The sequence below is a fragment of the Sceloporus occidentalis genome, unplaced genomic scaffold (genome assembly GCF_023333645.1).
Source record: "Sceloporus occidentalis isolate IW3139 unplaced genomic scaffold, rSceOcc1.0.p SCAF_164, whole genome shotgun sequence".
NCBI lineage: Eukaryota > Metazoa > Chordata > Lepidosauria > Squamata > Phrynosomatidae > Sceloporus > Sceloporus occidentalis.
In genome coordinates this window covers 972,637-992,373 of record NW_028317144.1, presented here as the reverse complement: position 1 = coordinate 992,373, position 19,737 = coordinate 972,637, and the positions used below count along the sequence as shown (strand labels likewise).

The 19,737-nt window shown below is 42.3% G+C and overlaps 1 protein-coding gene across 1 annotated transcript in view; it reads left to right on the top strand.

Moving 5' to 3' along the window:
* The window catches only part of LOC149279487 (TSC22 domain family protein 1-like), a 41,563-nt gene extending 25,766 nt beyond the window's left edge, over positions 1-15,797 (top strand). Inside the window, exons 2-3 of the mRNA XM_089501116.1 lie at positions 13,807-13,858; positions 15,525-15,797. Of these exons, the coding sequence (XP_089357242.1) occupies positions 13,807-13,858; positions 15,525-15,797 (325 nt within the window). The remainder of the gene's footprint in view (positions 1-13,806; positions 13,859-15,524) is intronic.
* Positions 15,798-19,737: the final 3,940 nt, after the last annotated feature.

The window sequence follows — 19,737 nt, the reverse complement described above, 5'->3', positions numbered from 1 at the left end:
ATTTTAACCCTTTCCATGCACCAATTATACAACTACACTTTGTCAAACTTTGTGATAGTAATTTGTTTTTTTTATTTTTTTTACACAAATTGTACTTTAGTTATAGATATACAGGTTCTGGTATATGTCACTGTCAAACACCCCAATGTGTGTTCAGGAACATCTCCTGAGTGCAGTGATACCCGACATGCATGGGTTTGTCGTGTTGTTTGAGATTTAAAATGCCACATTTGGGAAGTGCGCTTTTTCTCCATTTTGGTCAGTCTGTACCTATGCCCTATCTTTGAGCTCTGCCACTCCAATTTACCCCATCAGCCATTTTTTTTTTTTATATTAGACACCCCTTGGGTATTTGAAGTGCTTTTATTTTAACTCTTTGTTGAAATTTTTGAGAAATTTTAGCACTTGCTCAAAATAATAAACTTTATTTTTTTATTTTATTTTTTTAATACTTTTTTTAGATTTTTTTTTTTTTTTTTACACATTTTGCTGGTACTGGATGGTTCATCAAGTGACATCACTGCATAATTATTTTTAAATGTTAGCACATTTTTTTTTTTTTTTTCCCATTTTGTTTTAGTTTTTTTTATTTTTTGAATATTTTACTAATCACATTGTGATTAGAAAGCTGGGCTCCATTGACTTGCATGGTTGAGTGCAGTACCTGTATTTAACCTGCAAGTGGAGCCAGAGTTCTCTAGAGGGTCTGGAGACCCTCTAGCGAACTCTTTCATCTTTATTGGTTTTTTTTCCCCGGGCCGCCGCCATCTTACTGATGGCGAAGATCACCGGCAGCTGCGGCTGTGACCGCTCTCCGGAGCGGTCACAGCCCATCCAGAGGTAAGTGTTTGGTGTCGCTGGATGCCTCCTGATCGAGGCATTCCAGCGACACCATTTAAGTTTAGGAGGCGATCAACGTTTTTTAAACGCTTTTAAAACGGGCGTCCGCCGCCATACAATGTATGGCGGCTGTTGACGCCCCGGGGAGGGGCCAGACATGGCCCCCGATGCCGATCTCGGCCTTGCTGAATGCCTCGACATCGAGGCATTACAGTAACGCCGTTTAAGCGAAGAAAGTGATCGTTGATCACTTTCTAAGCTTATTTAATTTTTTGACGGTTCAGGACTGTCAAAGGTCGTTAAGCGACCGTTTTTCCATGATGGTCCTGAACCGGCAAAGGTCGTTAAGGGGTTAAAAATAGTGCACTATAGGGTAATCGGGATGGATGGGGCACTTGGATCATTGTTCAGCAGTAGCACAAAGGTTGTAAGGGAACTTGCAGAAAATATTTTAGGTTTTTTTTTCACATGATACTACTATTTTAGTGTATTTCTGTGGTTTCAAAAGAAAGCCCTACTTGTCCTGGAAAAAAAATATGTATAATTTTGTGTAGGCCAGGGCTTGACAAATTTGTTATAAATCTAGGAACCAGCTAACAAAGTTAGGAGCCAGGACTTTTTTTGCCCCAGCACCCAGTCTCGCACTTTGCCCCAGCACCCAGTCTCGCACTTTGCCCCAGCACCCAGTCTCGCACTTTGCCCCAGCACCCAGTCTCGCACTTTGCCCCAGCACCCAGTCTCGCACTTTGCCCCAGCACCCAGTCTCGCACTTTGCCCCAGCACCCAGTCTCGCACTTTGCCCCAGCACCCAGTCTCGCACTTTGCCCCAGCACCCAGTCTCGAGTTATTGATTGTTAACACCAATCACAGTCCTGCCCAGACATACCCAGGTTCCAGCATGTACTGGCTGACTTGGCATGATAGGAGTACATGCTGAAACCTGGCTTGCTGCCTCCCTTGTGTATTGATGCTGCACATCATTTAGAGTCCCATGTGCCATGCTCCTCCCCCCACTTACACAATCATGCTATCACACACACTCATTCATCCTCCTTCACCCCTTTACCTGCACTGCAGATCTCTCACACGCAAACTTCCATAGGGGCCCTGCTGCTTCTATCTCTGTCTCTCTGCACGAACTTCTCTTGTCCCGCCCACTGGGAAGAGGAACAGAGCAGTCATGTGACTCCTCTGGTTTCCTGCTTCCTGTGGACACTCCAGCACAAGAGACGCTGCTTGCACATTAAGGGCAACGCACAGCTAAGCAGTGCGGCCCCTGCGGGGATTATTTTCAGACGTTTTTTTTTGTTGTTTTTTTTTAAATTTAGCCATTTTGCCGAATGTGTGTTTCGGCCACTGGTTTGGCTCACAAACACCTAGGCGCCAGGACAAAATTATCAGTCGACATGGCGACCTGGCGCCTGGGATTTGTCGAGCCCTGGTGTAGGCTACATCAAACACATAAACAAGATTCTTGATTGAACCAACACATGGTAAAAATGGCAAAATAGTATGATTTTTAGGGTACAACAATCCCTTGGAATTAAAGGCCTTCTCAGGGATCACAGGTATTAAATAAAATAGCAGCACAAGAACACCGGTGGTACGTTAGAGTATCTGTATGACACCAGTTTCGCTGCGCCGTAATGCAGTTAAGGCAACATACACGTGTTTATTGTGTAAGGGGGCAGTGTTTAAGGCTTAAAAGAATGTGATTATGTAGTTTATACATAATACTTAAAAACACCCATTCTGGCTTCCAGCTTGGTCGTGGTATCTTTTGTTCTGCCTCTTACGTAGAATGATGCTTACGTTCTGCGTCTTACGTAGAATGATGCTTGGAACTTGACTGTTGCAAGCACAATAGTATCGAGCTGTCTTGGCACGGTGCTCTTTACCGAGCGGCCGTCTCTCTTTACCGAGCGGCCGTCTCTCTTTACCGAGCGGCCGTCTCTCTTTACCGAGCGGCCGTCTCTCTTTACCGAGCGGCCGTCTCTCTTTACCGAGCGGCCGTCTCTCTTTACCGAGCGGCCGTCTCTCTTTACCGAGCGGCCGTCTCTCTTTACCGAGCGGCCGTCTCTCTTTACTAGGTTTTTGTATGCTTTGCCAATGGAAGCCACCGTGTGGCAGTAGTGTTCCTCTGTACCGTTTCAAGCACTAGGAAGACTCCAGCTTGCCTACAGACCTACAAAATAAAGCACATTGTGGCTTACCAAGGTGGGTGGAGGTAGCCTTGGGAGAGAACTGCCAGAACTCGCCAATGCCAGAACACGACACCGGCAATAAAATTATTTTGCAGTGTATGTTTTTTGTATGTTTGCATATACAAGAGCATTTTCTTTTTATTGCCCTACCTTCAATGTTTGCCAGACAAAATAACACATTTTATTTCTTCTTGCGTTTTCTTATTAAATGGATGCCCCCTTACGACTTTTAACAGCAAGGAAAAAGTGCACTTTTAAAAGACACAATGTATTTTGTCCTGGTTTTAGGTGTTTATTAATATATACACTATATTCTTCATTGACTAACCCTTGGTTGGTGGTCCTTGGGACACTGGTCTCCAGCGCTACACAAATGTGTAATTTATATATATATTTTTTTTTGTTTATCTCTTTAGGAGTTATCTGTAACAGTTTAGCAGAAGAGGGAGCACTGCCCTGGGTCAGGCATATAACAGTACTTACAGGAGAAGAACCGAGAACATGTACACATGGGGCACAGCCCTGGGTCAGGCATATAACAGTACTTACAGGAGAAGAACCGAGAACATGTACACATGGGGCACAGCCCTGGGTCAGGCATATAACAGTACTTACAGGAGAAGAACCGAGAACATGTACACATGGGGCACAGCCCTGGGTCAGGCATATAACAGTACTTAAAGGAGAAGAACAGATACACACTGCCCCGGATCAGGCATATAACAGTACTTACAGGAGAAGACCCGAGAACAAATACACATTTCCTTTGAGCCCTAAGTACAATGCTGTATACCGTAGTGTACTATTGGAGGAAATGTGTTTAAAGGAAGTTGATTGGAACAGAATTATCTCTCGGCCTGTAGCCTGCTGCTAGTGTCAATCATGTGCTATTTTGGGTGACTTTCCCGTATAATCCCCACACTGAGCTGATTCATTTTTTGGCAAGGCTAACAAACTCCTGCTTTCATTGTTTTCCTCCACAGGCTTTCCTTAGTCGGAGTGTCCGGCTGGGGGCAAAGATTGTTTTTCTAGTGTTTACCGAAAGGCAATACACTTACGGAGTCTGGGTGATTGTCTAACAGGATACCAGAGCTAGAACACATTCACAAGACAACTATGTATCTGTCTGAAAACATTGTATTTTATATAAAAAAACAAAAACTGAAAACTATACATGTGTATAAAATGGAAAAAAAAACTTGTTTTTAATGTCACTTTATAATAGAGTAACGCTCACCAATTTTAAGATAAATACATTGCTGCACGTGTTGTGTGATTGCAGTTCAGTAAGTGAAATGGTTAACTATATTAACATCGGTCAGTGGTGGGCAGTTTGTTGATAATGTACATCCAGGGTATTTTAAGTTAATTGAAACTCTCATAAATGCTCCCTATGATCGGTTTATCTTACTCTCCTGGAGAACGCCTCCTTACATGAGATCCAAACCGCCGCGTGTGATGGCCAGAGTTTCCGTGGGCTTTGGGTTAAGTAAAGTGAAACTATCCTTGGCTTGCACTTCCTTTGTTAATCAGTGTAATTGTTGGCGGTATTTATTTTTTTAAGTTCCCCTAATAGAAGGCAGCGTGTCGCATTCAGCGTTATCGAATAAATGCCCCGTCCGAAAGCTAGCACTCCTCCCTTCACCCCACCATTACAATGGCTGCGTGAACCGGTTCATAACAATTAGCAACTTAACAATAAAGCAGCGATCACTTCATGGGGTGAAGCAGAAAGCTGGGATCCCTTTCCCCGTAGTTTACACGTGTGGGAGGGGGTGCCAATGTTTATCATGCCTATTGAAATCATGTTTACTGTATGGAACTGTAAGATGCAGGATTCAGACAGCAAGTGATCTCTAAGTCATAGGCTAGATCCGGGCAGCATATAATGGGTTAGGAAACCGGACCGTAGTATCCTCAGACACACAGTATGTGTATTGTATGGGATGAATATAATAGCTGGATGCAATCCTGGTGACAAAAACCTTCAATTATAAGGTAACCCCCCTCTCACATGCATTAAAGTGCATATGATGGCTGGCGTGTACCTTTAACAACATTCAGCTTCTGTTGGTTTATTTTGAGACTTCGAACAATAGAGTAGCGGGCACAGGGAAAAGGCTAGGGAGTGGAAAGAGAAAGGAAGTCAACAAGGGAGAGCTCGTGCACAGAATGCTATTGGGAAGGAAAAAATAGGTACATGAGAAATATGGCTGAAGGCACCATAGGTTGTTATATTTCACTATAAGGGCTTCCCACCGCTTTTAACAATGGAAGTGAATCTGCTGTGCCGCTGGGAGCTAAAAGGTTAAAGGGAAGGCGAGGAAGAGGTAGGGTGATTGGTGGATAACAACGGACCGCTAGATGTTGTCATTAAATTGGATAAAAGAGGAAAGAGCCCAAGGGATACGGAAACCCCTCCAATCCACTTGGATATAGCAACAAACAAGTCCCTAAGGAATTATTTTATATAGCGCCATCGTATTTCATAGCGCTGTACAGTGGGGAGACGGGACATAACAAGTAGTATATAACATTACGATTAAAAGGTGCGACACATTGATTTATATATTCTGTTGCTTCCCGGTGGTGAGCCACTCTGTCGGTTTGACGCATTGTATTCGTTTTGGATGGGTTTGAGCTGATGGTGTCTTGAATTAACCCTTTACTATTGTCCCTTGTTATGAGTCCGGAGTTCTGTAGCCTTAAACATAAAGGGTAACTCACGTTTTTTTTGTTTCTATCGGGTTTTCAAAAACATTGTGTGTTTGCATAACATGTCTTCAGCTGTCTTATTAGCCATCCTTATCATACATCTCCTGATAAACAGAATGGCTCAGTCAGCCGGACACTGACTAACGACAGTCCATGAAGAGAAAAATAACCATGGCTTCACTAGCACTGTAATAGAGCTCAAAGTGGTGTTTGCGCAGGGAAAGACACCAGAAGTACACCTGACCCCAATGGCGGCCTCCATGTTGGCAGATAAAGGAGGTTTACGGGAACACAAGGAGACAAAACCAGTTTTTTGTCAATGCTAACCTACATTACTCTATACAGCACTGAATTTTATGCTCAAGGAGAAAAATTTTCCCTACTATATGCCGAACGCCCCACTGGTAAATCATAACACCCAACCCTTATCTAGGGTGTTCTCTTTGTAAATGGCTCATCAGGATGTTCGTTAGTGGGTTCAATATTTGCATTATTGTCTGCTCATTGCAGCCCTCTTCCCCCGGGTCTACTATTTGAAGGGTAACTCTGCAGTAGTCAATTGGGCATTAAAAAAATATATACATATAATTATAATATTGTGGATAGCCATGCAACCACATTAAAACAATGACATGAAGGTAGTCTGTTTTAGGTCCTTCTCATGGTAAACACACAAACACTTTAAATGTTTAACGTATGTAATACCGGTAATTGTGTTGATAAGAAACATTTTTGTGTTATCACTTTTAATGTCTGATCAATGTATTTTTACTTTATTTGTTGCCTGTCAGCACATCCTTAGCTGTTGAGTCTTTATTTTGCACTAGCGTAATAAATCAGAGAGCTTTGAAAATTTGGCCACAGGAAGGAATGATATAACAGACACCTGGTGCTGAATCAGGATTAAATATTTATCTTTGGTGCATTGTCATAAAAATAATATGCTAGTGTTAGCATTCCTCGGTCCATTTCTGTAAACTTAAATGCACAAAACCCTACTGCTAAATGAGCACATTCAGACTAGTCTAATATCAGAATATACTCTTTTAGAGCGTATAACTTTTGGTGCAGTCACCATAGCAACCAATGGAATGTCCGTGTTGATTGCCCCACTTTTACCGCCTTGCACCTGAATTGCTCTGTATAAGTAACCGTTACATTTTCATGCATGTCCGCAGAGTCCGCCAGGATCTTGAGGACCTTTTTGTCCTATTTTTGATGTCTGCTTTACATATGTCTTTAGTGCTACACCTCTGTTTAAAATCCATGGTCGCGGTGGCTAGCGGGAGTCCCTTTTCCATGTGTAATACATAGTTGGGTGACTGTCATGAAATCAGATTTAACTATACATCATACAGGGCCAAAGTACTTTTACAGGAGAGACTGTGAGATTTGTCCTTTGTAATAGGTAGTGAGGTGTGTATGTTGAAAAGGCGGCCTTCCTCCGGACTCCTGTTTAGTGAATAAAACTCTAGTGGGATTTCTGAGCTTTATAAGCTTACACATTTTTTTAGCAAGAAAACAAGCTGCCAGTAAGTTCCCTGAAGTATGAAATATATATTGCGTTGTTGTCCGTGGCTAGAACTTGCCAGGATGTACCCGGAATGGTGATTCATGCGTGCGCGACATGTCACTTTATATAAGAGGCTGATCAGTTCAGCACAATGAGAGAAACGCGTAGCCCGGCTGAGTTCTTGAATGTGACAGCAGAAGAAAACCGATCTTTGCACTTGAGGCATTTCAGCTGTAGCCAGAGGTTGTTTTTCATAGCCGCTCAATACGTTCGGTCCCCTGGTTAATCTAGTTGGTTTAAGAACTTCGCTTTGGTTTCTATTACATCTAAAGTGTGTTCACACATAACTTAGCAATGATTTCAGTTCGGTTGCAGCTGTTTGCAGCTTTTTGGTAGTATAACGCAGATCTTGCGTATGACAGGATTAATAAAAGGTGTTATTGCTGTGCTGTACACTATACTAATGACATAACTAATGATGTATGCAAATGTAAATCCACGTGAATTCAGTCTTTTTCGAGCCATAGATTCTATATCAGGTGCAGAAACGTGAAAGAATTGTGCTTTTTAAGTTAAAAAAGAGACATACATTTTTTCTTTATCTGATTCAGTGAACAGTTGTTGTGAAAATGTTGGTGTTGCTCTGGGTTAATTTTTTTGGAACCATAGCAGGTAACCCAATTTAGAGAGGTCCCCCGAACCAGCATCCGCTGCAACATTTGCCTGGATGTCTCGGAGATAAACCAGTTTAACAAAAGTAAAGCAACGCTCAATCAACGCTACAACTGATTTAAGTTTCCATTATGGATTTTATTGTTCCTTTCCCCATGGGAAGGGCTGAGTATGGTCTCAAGATGCGTACCTCTGTTTTTGGAAGCAATTACTGCAAAACGTGGCTAATGTTATGGTGTCACACTTTAAACATCTTATAGTCAATATTCATTGCTACCCTTTTGACTATTGTTGGAGGTCCCTGGATCTTGGTATTGTGCTAAGGAGACCATGACTTACTTTAGAGATTCACACAGCCAATGCAGGTTGTGTGTTGTGATTTTGTGTCAACATATTATTATTGTATTTTTATATAGAGCCATCGTATTCCGCAGCCGCGTAGAATGGGGTATATGGAAAAACTTATCATAAAACCGTGTAGGTTATAGATTCAGATCGCCTTGATTGTGTGCCCTTTGTTCAGAAATTATATATATTTGAGACTTTGTACAAGAGGCAAAATAAAATACTTATACCGACATGGGCATCTCTAAAAGAATGCACAACGTTTCTAAAGTAAGGAATAAAAATAAATATATTGTGCTATTATGCGTTTGGCTCTGCCTACTGTTGCATGGTATACAATCTTTAAACAAGGATTTAGAGTATAGCACAGTGTTGGAAGCACAAAACACGATTAGTTAAATCTTAAGACATCTTCTGGTAAATGGTCTTACCTGGAACATTTGTAAACTGATATACCAAGCATATAATAATAATAATAAAAATAAAACAATGGCGTAGGCATGGTGCATCTGAGGTCAGTGTTGAAGCAAAGTGGAAATGAGCTTGGAACATACAAAACGTGCTTCAGACGTCTCTTCAAAAGCGTGTACACGTAAAAACACTCAAACCTGGTGTTCCCGTCGCTGAACTAGTCGTGCCAGATAGCTGCTGGCCACTGGGAAGTGAAATGTTATTTAAATGCTGAAATAATAAAGCAAAGAGATACAGCCGTGTATTTAATTGAAGTTGGCACGTTTCATTGAGCAAGTGTAGAACGTGTAAATGTACGTAGGCCTGTCATAACGCTAAAACAGCATTGTACGGTAATATTACAAAATATTTAATGAAGCAAATTGTTGGGGTTTCTGGTCCTGGTAACTAGTCTGGCTCTTTGGAAAGTCGTATTCATATTTGAACGCCAGTCCATAGATGTTCTGCTCTTCAGTGGTAAAACTGGTCAAGCGTTTTATGGTGCTGACCGGCTTGTTGTACCGTATCCTAGCAACCCCATTCTATACTAACCTGTTTTGTTGAGAACACCTAGAACGTGCTGCTTTTTGTAAAATGTCCCATTGTTTTTTAAAAAAAAACAAACCAAAAAAAAAAAAACCATATGGTTATTTTTGCCATAAAGGTATATTTACCCTGCAGGGCTTTCTGTCCTAATGCTAGTTACATGTGAATTTAGTATCACCCAAGCAATGCCTGCTGATTTTTGGTGTTAGCATTGATTTGGTAGGCGGTGGACTGTTCTCGGTGTACATTGATATTTAGTAACTGGCTCCATAAGTCGATTATAGGGGGGGGGGGAAGCCTTCAATTAGCAGCCAGGCTCCACGGGGAAGTGATGGCTATTTTCATAACTGGATTAGCCTTCCCTGTTGAAAGTGAGCACCATGTTAGCTCAGACGTGAAATCTCCCAGTCATAAAGATTTTAATCTTTCTTGAAGCTTTATGTAACAATGTCACATGACCAGCAGCTTGTGATGTCATCATCTGTCCTCGTTTCCTCCTCTTGATTACAAAGCAAGCCATCCACTAACAACCACAGCAAACGTACACAGGCTGGCATGTCCTAGACTGCAAGGATATCACCCCCCCTCGGTGTACCATAGAAATCACAAAGCGCCCCGAGTGCAGAAATGGGAACGAGCTGCACGGAAAGACGAATGAAATGATTCCACATGAAGGTTTCCTTTGCAAGCTACTCGGCAGGCTCACCCTGGAGGTTTCAGTGCAATGGAGAATTCACCATAGCAGGTGCTGTTGCGTAGAAATCATGAAGGTGCTTGTATTGGAGCTGGAGCAGCATCTAAAGAGGTATTTCTATTTTTGGTTTGAAGGCTTCCTCTTGGTACATAGCATTGGTTTTTGTATTTATCCTGTACAAACCCAAGTGCTTTCCTGAGCGCTTGCCGTCACAACGCAAACAAGTGGCTACTGAGAACGTGAATGGCTTGCGTGCTGTAATCCAAGATTGCTCGCTGCAACCCATAACATCACGCAGTTTTGTGTGCTAACACGGAGAAAGATTAACCGCTTTAATTGTTGTGCGTCTGTCCGGCGCATTCAGGCTCCAGCTGCCTATGGCTTGCACCTTCCTACGCCGAAAGCTAGTAGTTGTCCTGATGGATCTGGCCCCAGCTTTTATGGGCACCTTTCACATGCTTTTGTAGTAATGTATCAGTTTCATAATAGTCTGCTGTCACTTATGAAGTTTACAAAGGTCACTTCTATTTTTTTTTAAACAATTGCCCTTGTCCAAATGCGGTCGCCTTTCCTTTTTTCCTGATCTATACATTGTAGGGTAAAAATGCCTAATCTGCAGTTTGCGTCCAACCGCCTCCATGAAACGCGCCGTACCAACCGTATGTATGTGTAAGGCCCTCTTCTACAAAGAAAAGCCTGACAAATGTAAAGGTATAAGTCGCTTAGCAGTTGGACACAGCTCTTAAACACGCTGTACATCAGCGGTCAGTGTGATGCACAGGGCTCTTGTGAGAGGGTCGCCGGAACGTTTTCTTACGGTGTTGAGATGGTTGCAGGACATCTGTTGTCACATGAAAATGGTTGTTTTTTTTTATTCTAATCAGATTGTACAGTCCTGTGTGTTGATTCAATACAAACATTGACATGAAAGCGTTCATGTACGGCATACGTGTTTCCATTTCATTCTGGATAATTAATATTACTTGCGAGCCTTTGCATCAGCATGCTGGCTGACTTACACAAACCCGGTGTTTAGAGCATGAGGCTGGAAACCACAAGCGTAATAAATGAAACCCCCGTGACATATTTAAAATGTCTAAGCATATAATGCACAGCGCGCAACGAATGGAAAATCAAATGGAGACATAAAGTCCGAGAGAGCAGCCGTCAACCGAGAGCCCTCGGCACAAGAGCGTCCTGATACGGGCAGTAACTGTCTGGCTCGCCCATCGTGTACAATTGCAAAATGTTACCTAGAATTGCACATGTAAAAACATCAAACTTTTAATGTAAAAAACAATATTTTAATTTTGGTTATTTGACGTGATTCCAGCCATGTCCGTTTGTTTACCTCTCGCTAGTAAAGCTCAGTGATGTAAGAAATGCTTCTACTCATTCACTACACCCACTAGATGTGCGTACAGCAGACTTCTTAATGTAGTCACTCGGCGGTATATGCAAAGGATTTAAATTGGATGGAAGATTAAAGTACAAAGCTGAAATATTAACATATTAAGGAATATTGTTTAACGGACTATACGATACCTTCTTATCTTAGTTTTGTCTTAGTTTCGGTTCAGTTTGCGTCACATGATGATGTACAATAATTGCTTCAAATTTGGGTTTGTTTATAGTGTCCAGCCAGCATATGTATACGTTTAATTAAAAAAGAAAATTTTATATATCTGGCATGCTGCAAAGTGACAGATATCCCTATTGAACCTTAAATCATGATGGCATTCATGTGCTCTCCATCAGAGTAAAGGGACAGTTGTCTCTTCCAGGCCCACCAAAGAGCTATTACATTACGGCTATTACCTTAAGGAGAAGCTGCAGCACACTGGCCATCTATGGTCTTTTTTTTTTTTTTTTTTTTTACACCACTTGTGGCTGCTTGAAGCAGCCAATCACATGCAGGAGTGATCTTCCATTTCAATCAAGAGAAGCACTTTATGTGTTAATAAGATCCCGTCTGATAAATGGACAGCATTTTGTTATAACATTAGTACCTTTTAAGGACCCCATATTTGACTAATATGTTAAATTTATTTTTAACTTACTTTACTGTAACAAGTGAATTTTTTGTTTGCAGACATAATCGGGGTTAGATACAAAAAGGATCTAGATTTTTAAAACTTAATTTTATTATATTACCTATTTTGGCAAGTCAGTTAAGCACTGCTGATGAGTATGTCGGGCTGCCAGAACACATGGCAGTGCAGATTATATTCACTCTTATGTTGGACCCTTTATATGGTCACATTATCAGTGACTGGGACAATGAATACACCTGTATAGGTCCAAGCGAAGATCAAGTCTTTAGAGGAAGTTGGTAACCGTAGAAATAAAGTGTAGAGTCTGATTAAAAAAGTATCACCTTTGACCCAAGAGTCCACATTAGCTGTAGACCCCTGTTTTTACCCAAGTTGGATGGTTTCACAGCCCTAATCCTCATGTTGTAGGTTTTGTGTACCAGGGGCTGTCTGTGGCCGTTAAGCAGATAGAGCAGAAAATGGACTGAAATGCGCCATTGCTCCACTGGGGGGCAGTATAACATTGTAAATGGTGCGGCTGTTGGTTGGCGTCGCTTCATAGCGTCCGATACGTAGCCCCACAGCATAGAATCCATAGGCTGCCTGCGGCCCATCGCCTGGCAGGTGTCTCTCGTACTGCGTGGCAGGTTGGTGTGAGCGATGCTTTGTTTATAAAGCGCCTGTACCGCCTTCATACTGGGAAGATATGGGGTAGTTCGCTACTCGCGTGATGTAGGTTATAGCGCTATACAGCCTGTATCGTGAACGGGCAATGCGACTTGCTTGAAACGAGGGAGGGGAGGGGTGTTAAACGCTTTGAGAGTGGTGGATAGACCAATAGAAGACACCGGGTAAATGTCCCTAGACCAGCAGCGGTATGAATGAATGGTAACCCGAGTTACGGTGGGGGGGGGGGGCGCATGCAGGTGCCTGTGGCAGTCAGAAGGTTAATAGTAGCCTGGCCCGCGTAGAGGCTAAATCCTAGTCTTAGAAGCTGGCACCGTTCTCAGGCCCATTAATGGTACCCCCCCATTAGAGGTGTCATTGTCGCCAGAAAATGGTTGCGTTACATAGCCAGCGGTGTGACGTTTAATGAGGGCTTCCCCATCTCGTTCACCGAGAGCAACCAACATTCCCCTCCAACGGATCGCTGGGTGGGCGGAGCCAGAGTCGCGCTCCGCCAATGGGCGATACCTAGTATGCATACATTATGTAATGATCTTGGGAGCCTGGGAAGCGTTGATCTGGGACATTTCTCCCTGCAGCTGCTGCAGCAGCATCCTCATCCCAGCATCACAGAGCCCGCCGCGGCTCTCGCTGCCCGCGCCCTGTATGGCAGCCACCCGGCAGGAGGTCTAACCCCCAACATCCACCTGGCAGCCCTGCATTCATTCATCTCCTCCCTACCACCAGCCAGGGGCGTTCATGAATCCCCCCAATGTAGCGCGGTGGCGGCAGCAGCAATGGATCTAGGAGTTTACCAACTGAGGCAGTTCTCCATCTCCTTCTTGTCCTCGCTGCTGGGCACTGATAGCGCGGCGGTGAAGTTGGATAATAGGTAATGAGATCAGCGGGTGATCACGCTCTCGGGGTGCCGTAGCACCTGTGTACCGGCGCGGGGGGGGGGAGGAGAAGTGTCTGCTAGGGAGGGGAGCACGGTGTGTGAGCCGTTACGGTATCCCCGGTACGAGGCAGATGTACTGGGGCTCACCCAGGGCTGTGTGGTGATCGGGGAGGATGTTTGCTCGTCTAGCAGCGTGGGCGCTAATAACCGCGTTTCTGTTTCTCTTTCAGCGCCTCCGGTGCCAGTGTTGTAGCGATCGACAACAAGATCGAGCAAGCCATGGTAAGTTCTGTGTTACATATTATTTATTGCGGACCAATACACAACGTTAAGGGCTTTTACGTGTATCTCTGGGTGCTTGTTACACAGTCAGTGTATTGGGATCCCTGCAGGTTGGATGTGTATCATCCCGCCGTACCTTATCCCATCACGGTGTTGGTGTAATAGGGGTATTTAATAACAGTTGGTGCCGGGGCATTTGCGGGAAGCACACCTGGGGTAGTGAGAACGGTTGCGGTTAGCGCCCGCTCTTTGTTGTTGGAGCGCTGCCCAGGGTTGTGCTAGCACCGCTGCTGCTCTCACGCGATTCCTTGCTCGCTGTTACTAGGCAGGAGGAGAACCTTTAACTCCCGGCTATAAATATATCCGCCGCTGATTGGCTGCTGGAGAGTCTGAGTGGGAGGGCGCTTCTCGGGCATCGTGACGTCACCGCTGAGGAGGAAAGCACTATGCGGCAACCTGCTCGGCTCAGACTAGCTGCAGCCGGTGTACGCCGGGCTGGCTGCAGGAAGAGCTCGCTATTGTCACTGAGCCATGCTGCATCAAGTCTACAATAATGGGGGACACTAACCTGTGCACAATATGGGACTGGCCCTTTAAAAGAATATTTAATCTATATACTATCTATACATATATATATATATATATATATATATATATATATATATATATATAAAATCACACATAGAAATATTGTTTTCCCCATCAGCATTATTAGAGCGATAGATACAAAGTTCATGATAATTAGACAACTATAAGCCAGTATCCGGGTAAGGCTACGAGAGCCGCTTGTCACACGTGTATTACTTTAACATACATACATTGGCAAGATGGCGGGCTGTTACAGATACCACAGTGTCCCAAAATATAGCACCCTGGGTGAGAGGTCTCAGTTCTTGTCAAATTCCTGAGGAGCAAACATATTCATCGTGTGTCTGTCACAGGGAAGGCCATGTCCCGTACTGGACATTCAGCGGCTGTCCTGGTCCCGATAGTTATACAGGACTATATATGTATTCCCTCCCGACACCCATGATTTGCTCTTATGATCCATGTTTATTTACTATAACGTAGAATTTAATTTAATATATAATATTATAATAGTAATAGTGGTTTATAGCTCAAAGGGCAGCTTTACTAAAACATAAAGAAGTGTGTGTTGGTCAAGTGATTTAATAACACGTGGTGCACTAGATGCCTGGTCCATGGTTGGTCCATGAGGTGGGACCCATCGGATGTGGTGAATGCCTATTGAATGAATCCCAGAATGCCATGGATACTAGTCCTCGAGGGCAGCTGGAATACCTTCATAGCTGTTCAATGTATTGTTAGTCTGGGCTCTTCTAGTTTGACAGAAACAAGCCACGTGGTATAAACTCCTTCACACATTTTTAAATTCAAAGTATGGATGTTACCGCACATTCATTCCGTTAGTCTTCAAATAATCTAGATGCCTTCTTCAGGATTTTCTCAAATTAGCACAGGTGGAGCAGTAAGTGCATGCTTTACTGACCTAAAATGTCTAATGTGCTCATCCAAGAGAAGCAAAACCTCTGTTGTAGACACCTGAGTATTTATAAGGCTTGTTCACCCTCTAAAATATTTCTTCTAATTACTTTTGTTTGTGTGTGACATTTGACCACACTGATGTGTTTACTTTTTTTTGCAGGATTTGGTGAAAAGCCACCTGATGTATGCTGTACGGGAGGAGGTAGAGGTCTTGAAGGAGCAGATTAAAGAGCTCATTGAGAAGAACTCTCAACTGGAGCAGGAGAACAACTTGCTGAAGACACTGGCAAGTCCCGAGCAGCTTGCCCAGTTCCAGGCGCAACTCCAGAGTGGTTCCCCTCCCTCCTCCTCTAACTCATCTTGCTCACAGCCTGCAGGAAATACCCCAGCACCAACTCAACCCTCTTCACAAAGTTCTGGCCCTTCTGCATAGCAGGTTTCGAAATGGTCATTGCCCACACTGTTCTGAACGTCGTCATTAACACTTTCCAAGGAGGCTGCCTCTACTTTGACAATACTAGTGAGCATTCTCATCATATTATAGCAGCAAATACTGAAGGCTTTTGTCACAATCGGGTCATTTCGTTCTGAAGACAAGAATGTAAAATAGCACCTGATGGGAACTTTTGGGGGCGTTAGAGCATTGACTTCATTACTTAGTGGAGCGCATACAAACACATCAGCTTTTTCTATTTAAATGAAGTGTCCTGATAATTTCAGTAACTGGAAACTCCCTAAGATTCACCCACCGCTGGATGTGCCTCATCGTCACAGCATATTGAATACGCAGGTTTCAACTGTGCCTCCCGGTCCCCTCTCTGCCTCAGCATCCATTTTTCCGGCATATATTCTTTTTTTTTTTTTCCTTTTCAGTATTAAAGAGCTGTTCCACCTGCAACTTCTATTTTGACTTTATTGATGTTTTTTTTTGAATATTGGGAACACACCATATTTCCAGCATGGACTGAGGCTGGTTGTGTAAATATTAGGAACTCTTGTTATGCACGCTGTGATTCCTCGAACCTTTGTCCCTGTGTTTATTATCATTATTTTTTATTTGATTTTATTCTGCCTATGCTGTGCTGTAAATGATAAAAGAATTATCAAGTATGTGGGTGCAAAAACAGTTGATTGGGCGATACCGAAAATAACCAGTGGGCTTTCCCTTTTTGTTGTTTTATTATGGGATAGAGTCTGCTTGAAAACACGTTGCAGACCTCAACATACATGTTTCTATTAATTAAGGGTATTGAAGTTTATTCCGCCATGTTTATTTTATCAGTCAGCTGAGCCCTTCGTTTGAAGTTCTTGTCGTTTGCTCTAAGGCAGATTGTGCGCAGAACAGTTCGAGAAGAAAATGCTATTGGACGCTAGGATAATTATTTCAATGAAGTTAAGTTGCCTACTGTATATGTGTATGTAGTGTAAGTACTCTGTAATATAGAACACTTGTAAGTACTACTTAGGTTGTACAGATTGAAATTTAGTGGCATCATTGGCTGATCTGAATTGTTTGAATAGTCTTATTTTATTATTTTTTTTTATTTTAAAGCTGCTATCCCCTTAGGTGCCAGAATAGCCCTAGCTGTATGTTCATCAGGCACTAGAAGGTGTTAGCCAGGAACACAACTGCACAGCTGTGGAGGACATGGCAGATTTTCGTGTAATTTTTTTTTTTTTCAGGATTTGCCTTGACTGAATATCTTTTTTTTGAAGTAAAATCCAGTTCACCTAAGTTTGTTTTTTGGTTTAAACACTCCAGATGCTGACCACTTTCTGCTAATAAAATGGGATATACAGTACAAGCTGTAAGGTAGTATGCATATGTCGTGCATGGTCTCTGAACAGTTGTAACACGTCAATGTATTTAACTGTTGCACTTGTCAACTTTCAATAAAGCATACATTGTTGGTAAACAAATGTCTTCGGTAACTGCTCAGCTCAATTTTCGCTTTCTATAAAATAAAAATCATGGTTATTTTGTAAATGTATCAACCCCATGGTCAACAACCAAAAAGGTTCTTGTATTCTCCTTTGTTTCATTTAAACATCAAGGCTTCTATATGTTCAGATGCTGCAGTGTTAAGTCTTTCATATAACTTTGTAGCCTTTTGGTTCTGAAATAGTTTATTTTCGAAGTCATTTTTTTAATACAAATTTTTCATTTGAAAAGAAGCATTGCTGGCCTTTTCCGAGACGCAGGGAATAAAAGTGATATTGTTGAGCTCAGTAAATTTGTTATGAAATGCATTCTCCTGGCAACAATACGCTCTTCCCAGCTGCGAAGGGCTTCCCATGCAAACAGCCTACAGGCATACGAATGCTACATGGAAAATGCTTGCACGGCTTTACAAATCCTGCGCGGGTGTGAATTGCCATAGGATTTTTAGATTGGCATGCTACAGACTTTTCAAATTGTTTAATTTGAGATAACGGGTATTTTCTTAAAGGTAAAGAAAAGGGCTTGCCACGGTTACATCTTGAGTTGCTGAAGTTCATTATTGAAATTTTAGGAAACTACCAAAGCTTAATTTTCTGCAGCCTCATGTATGTTAAAATCCCACAGTGTTCAATAGAATAACTTTTTTCCTCTTAGTCTTACACATGACTTTGAATTTTATGTATTTAACAATTTGAAACATGCATATTTGGCTGCTATAACAGTAGACTTCCTCTAATTCCAGTTGTGTATTTTTTAATATTTGTCGAAAGTTTTTTAGACTGTGGGTTTCTTGGAAAAATACAGAATACCCTATTGCTGCTTGGATTCTTTAACAAATGATACCTTACTGCTGTTGGGCTAACCCCCCCCCCCCCCCCAAGATGTTCATCTTTTGAGCACAAAAGGCTATAAGTGGGACTACAACAAATTGTCCACGGGGCTTCTCCAAAGCATAAATTCGACTCCTCCGGTTCTGAAGTTAAACACTTTTTTAAATAATTTTTGTTTGGTTTTCTATTCTCTCCCTTTAATAGAACTATGAGTTTCTTTGTTTCAGTTGGGATGAGACATTCAATCCAGAGCTGCACCCTAAACTATTAAATTCCTGCCACGAGGCTTCACTGAACTCCACTGAGAATGGAACTGGATTGTGTTTGGAATAACTGGTTTTACAGTAGCATTTATTTGGCTGGTTTAATTACCTTTTACATTCTTTTGTAGTAACTGAAATTTTCAGGAATCATTTATGGATCTGCATCCTGCATGATGCAACGATTGGTCTTGCATACAATTATCTGTGCTTCCTCCAATGGCTCAGGAGAGCCTATAGGGTATTGGTGATGAGGGGAAAAAAAAAAGGGCTGAGTCTTTACACCAGGCCAAATGAGCAGACTAGATGGGCCGAATGCTTATCCATTTTATGTTCTCTAAACATAATTAATACTAATTCGAAATAGAGCCTTGGCCAGACTCGGTATATATGGATTATTTTTATTGTAGAAATACAATATTGGCCCTGTCACTTTACGTTTACAAAGTACAATATACTATATAACAGACAAAACGTACATAGATACTCTGTAATCTATTCAACTGTCACTCAGAGCTCCTTCGCTGGCCTAGTATTAATCCGAAAAGCCTCATCACGCTGTCTAGAAGGACTAAGATGGGACCCTGCAGGGATAACCAAGATGGTGGTGTCGAAGAAGGCACCTTGCTCACTACGGTAAGATGCTATATTGCTTTCTATTTTCTCAAATTGTTCCCATTATTCTATTGGGTTTCAAAACACAAAACCTTTTTTAAAATTATTATTGATTTATATATAGGGCCATCATATTCAGTATCTCTGTAAACAGGACATAACAAGAGTATAAGCCCTCAATGTAGAGATAAGAAAGTTGTTTTCCTGACTGCGGTCTGAAAGCTCGCTGTTGGTTACTCTCCTGCATTGTGAACCCTTCCTGACTTGGTCTGAAGAGATGTCAAGTAAGACAATTTGATGTTGTTCTTTCAGATAACTAGCTACTCCGCATTACCAACTCCGTGTGCTGCTTGTCATGCTGATATCGGCTCTTTAGTAATTGTTTGAACTCTGGCAGGAAACAAATTCAACTAATCTCCCACAAGCAGTGCAAGGGAGGAGAGCGAATTGTCTGCCAGCGGTCGAGGCTGCCTAGTCTTCAAAGAGCTGTGAAAGAGGCATTGTTAGGAAATCGAGACAGTGAAGTACTTCGCATATTTAAATGTTTACCCTTAAAACAATATCTCTGTTGATGGTATATACTCTATAAAGCCTGTATAATTTTTTCATGCAAAGTATGTCATTTGGCATGGAACGAGCTAAACGGTACAATATACTCTATTAACGGCGAGGTGCTCAGTATGTTACCTCTGGTGCGAGTCTGTAGTGTCTGTGTGTGAGACGGTC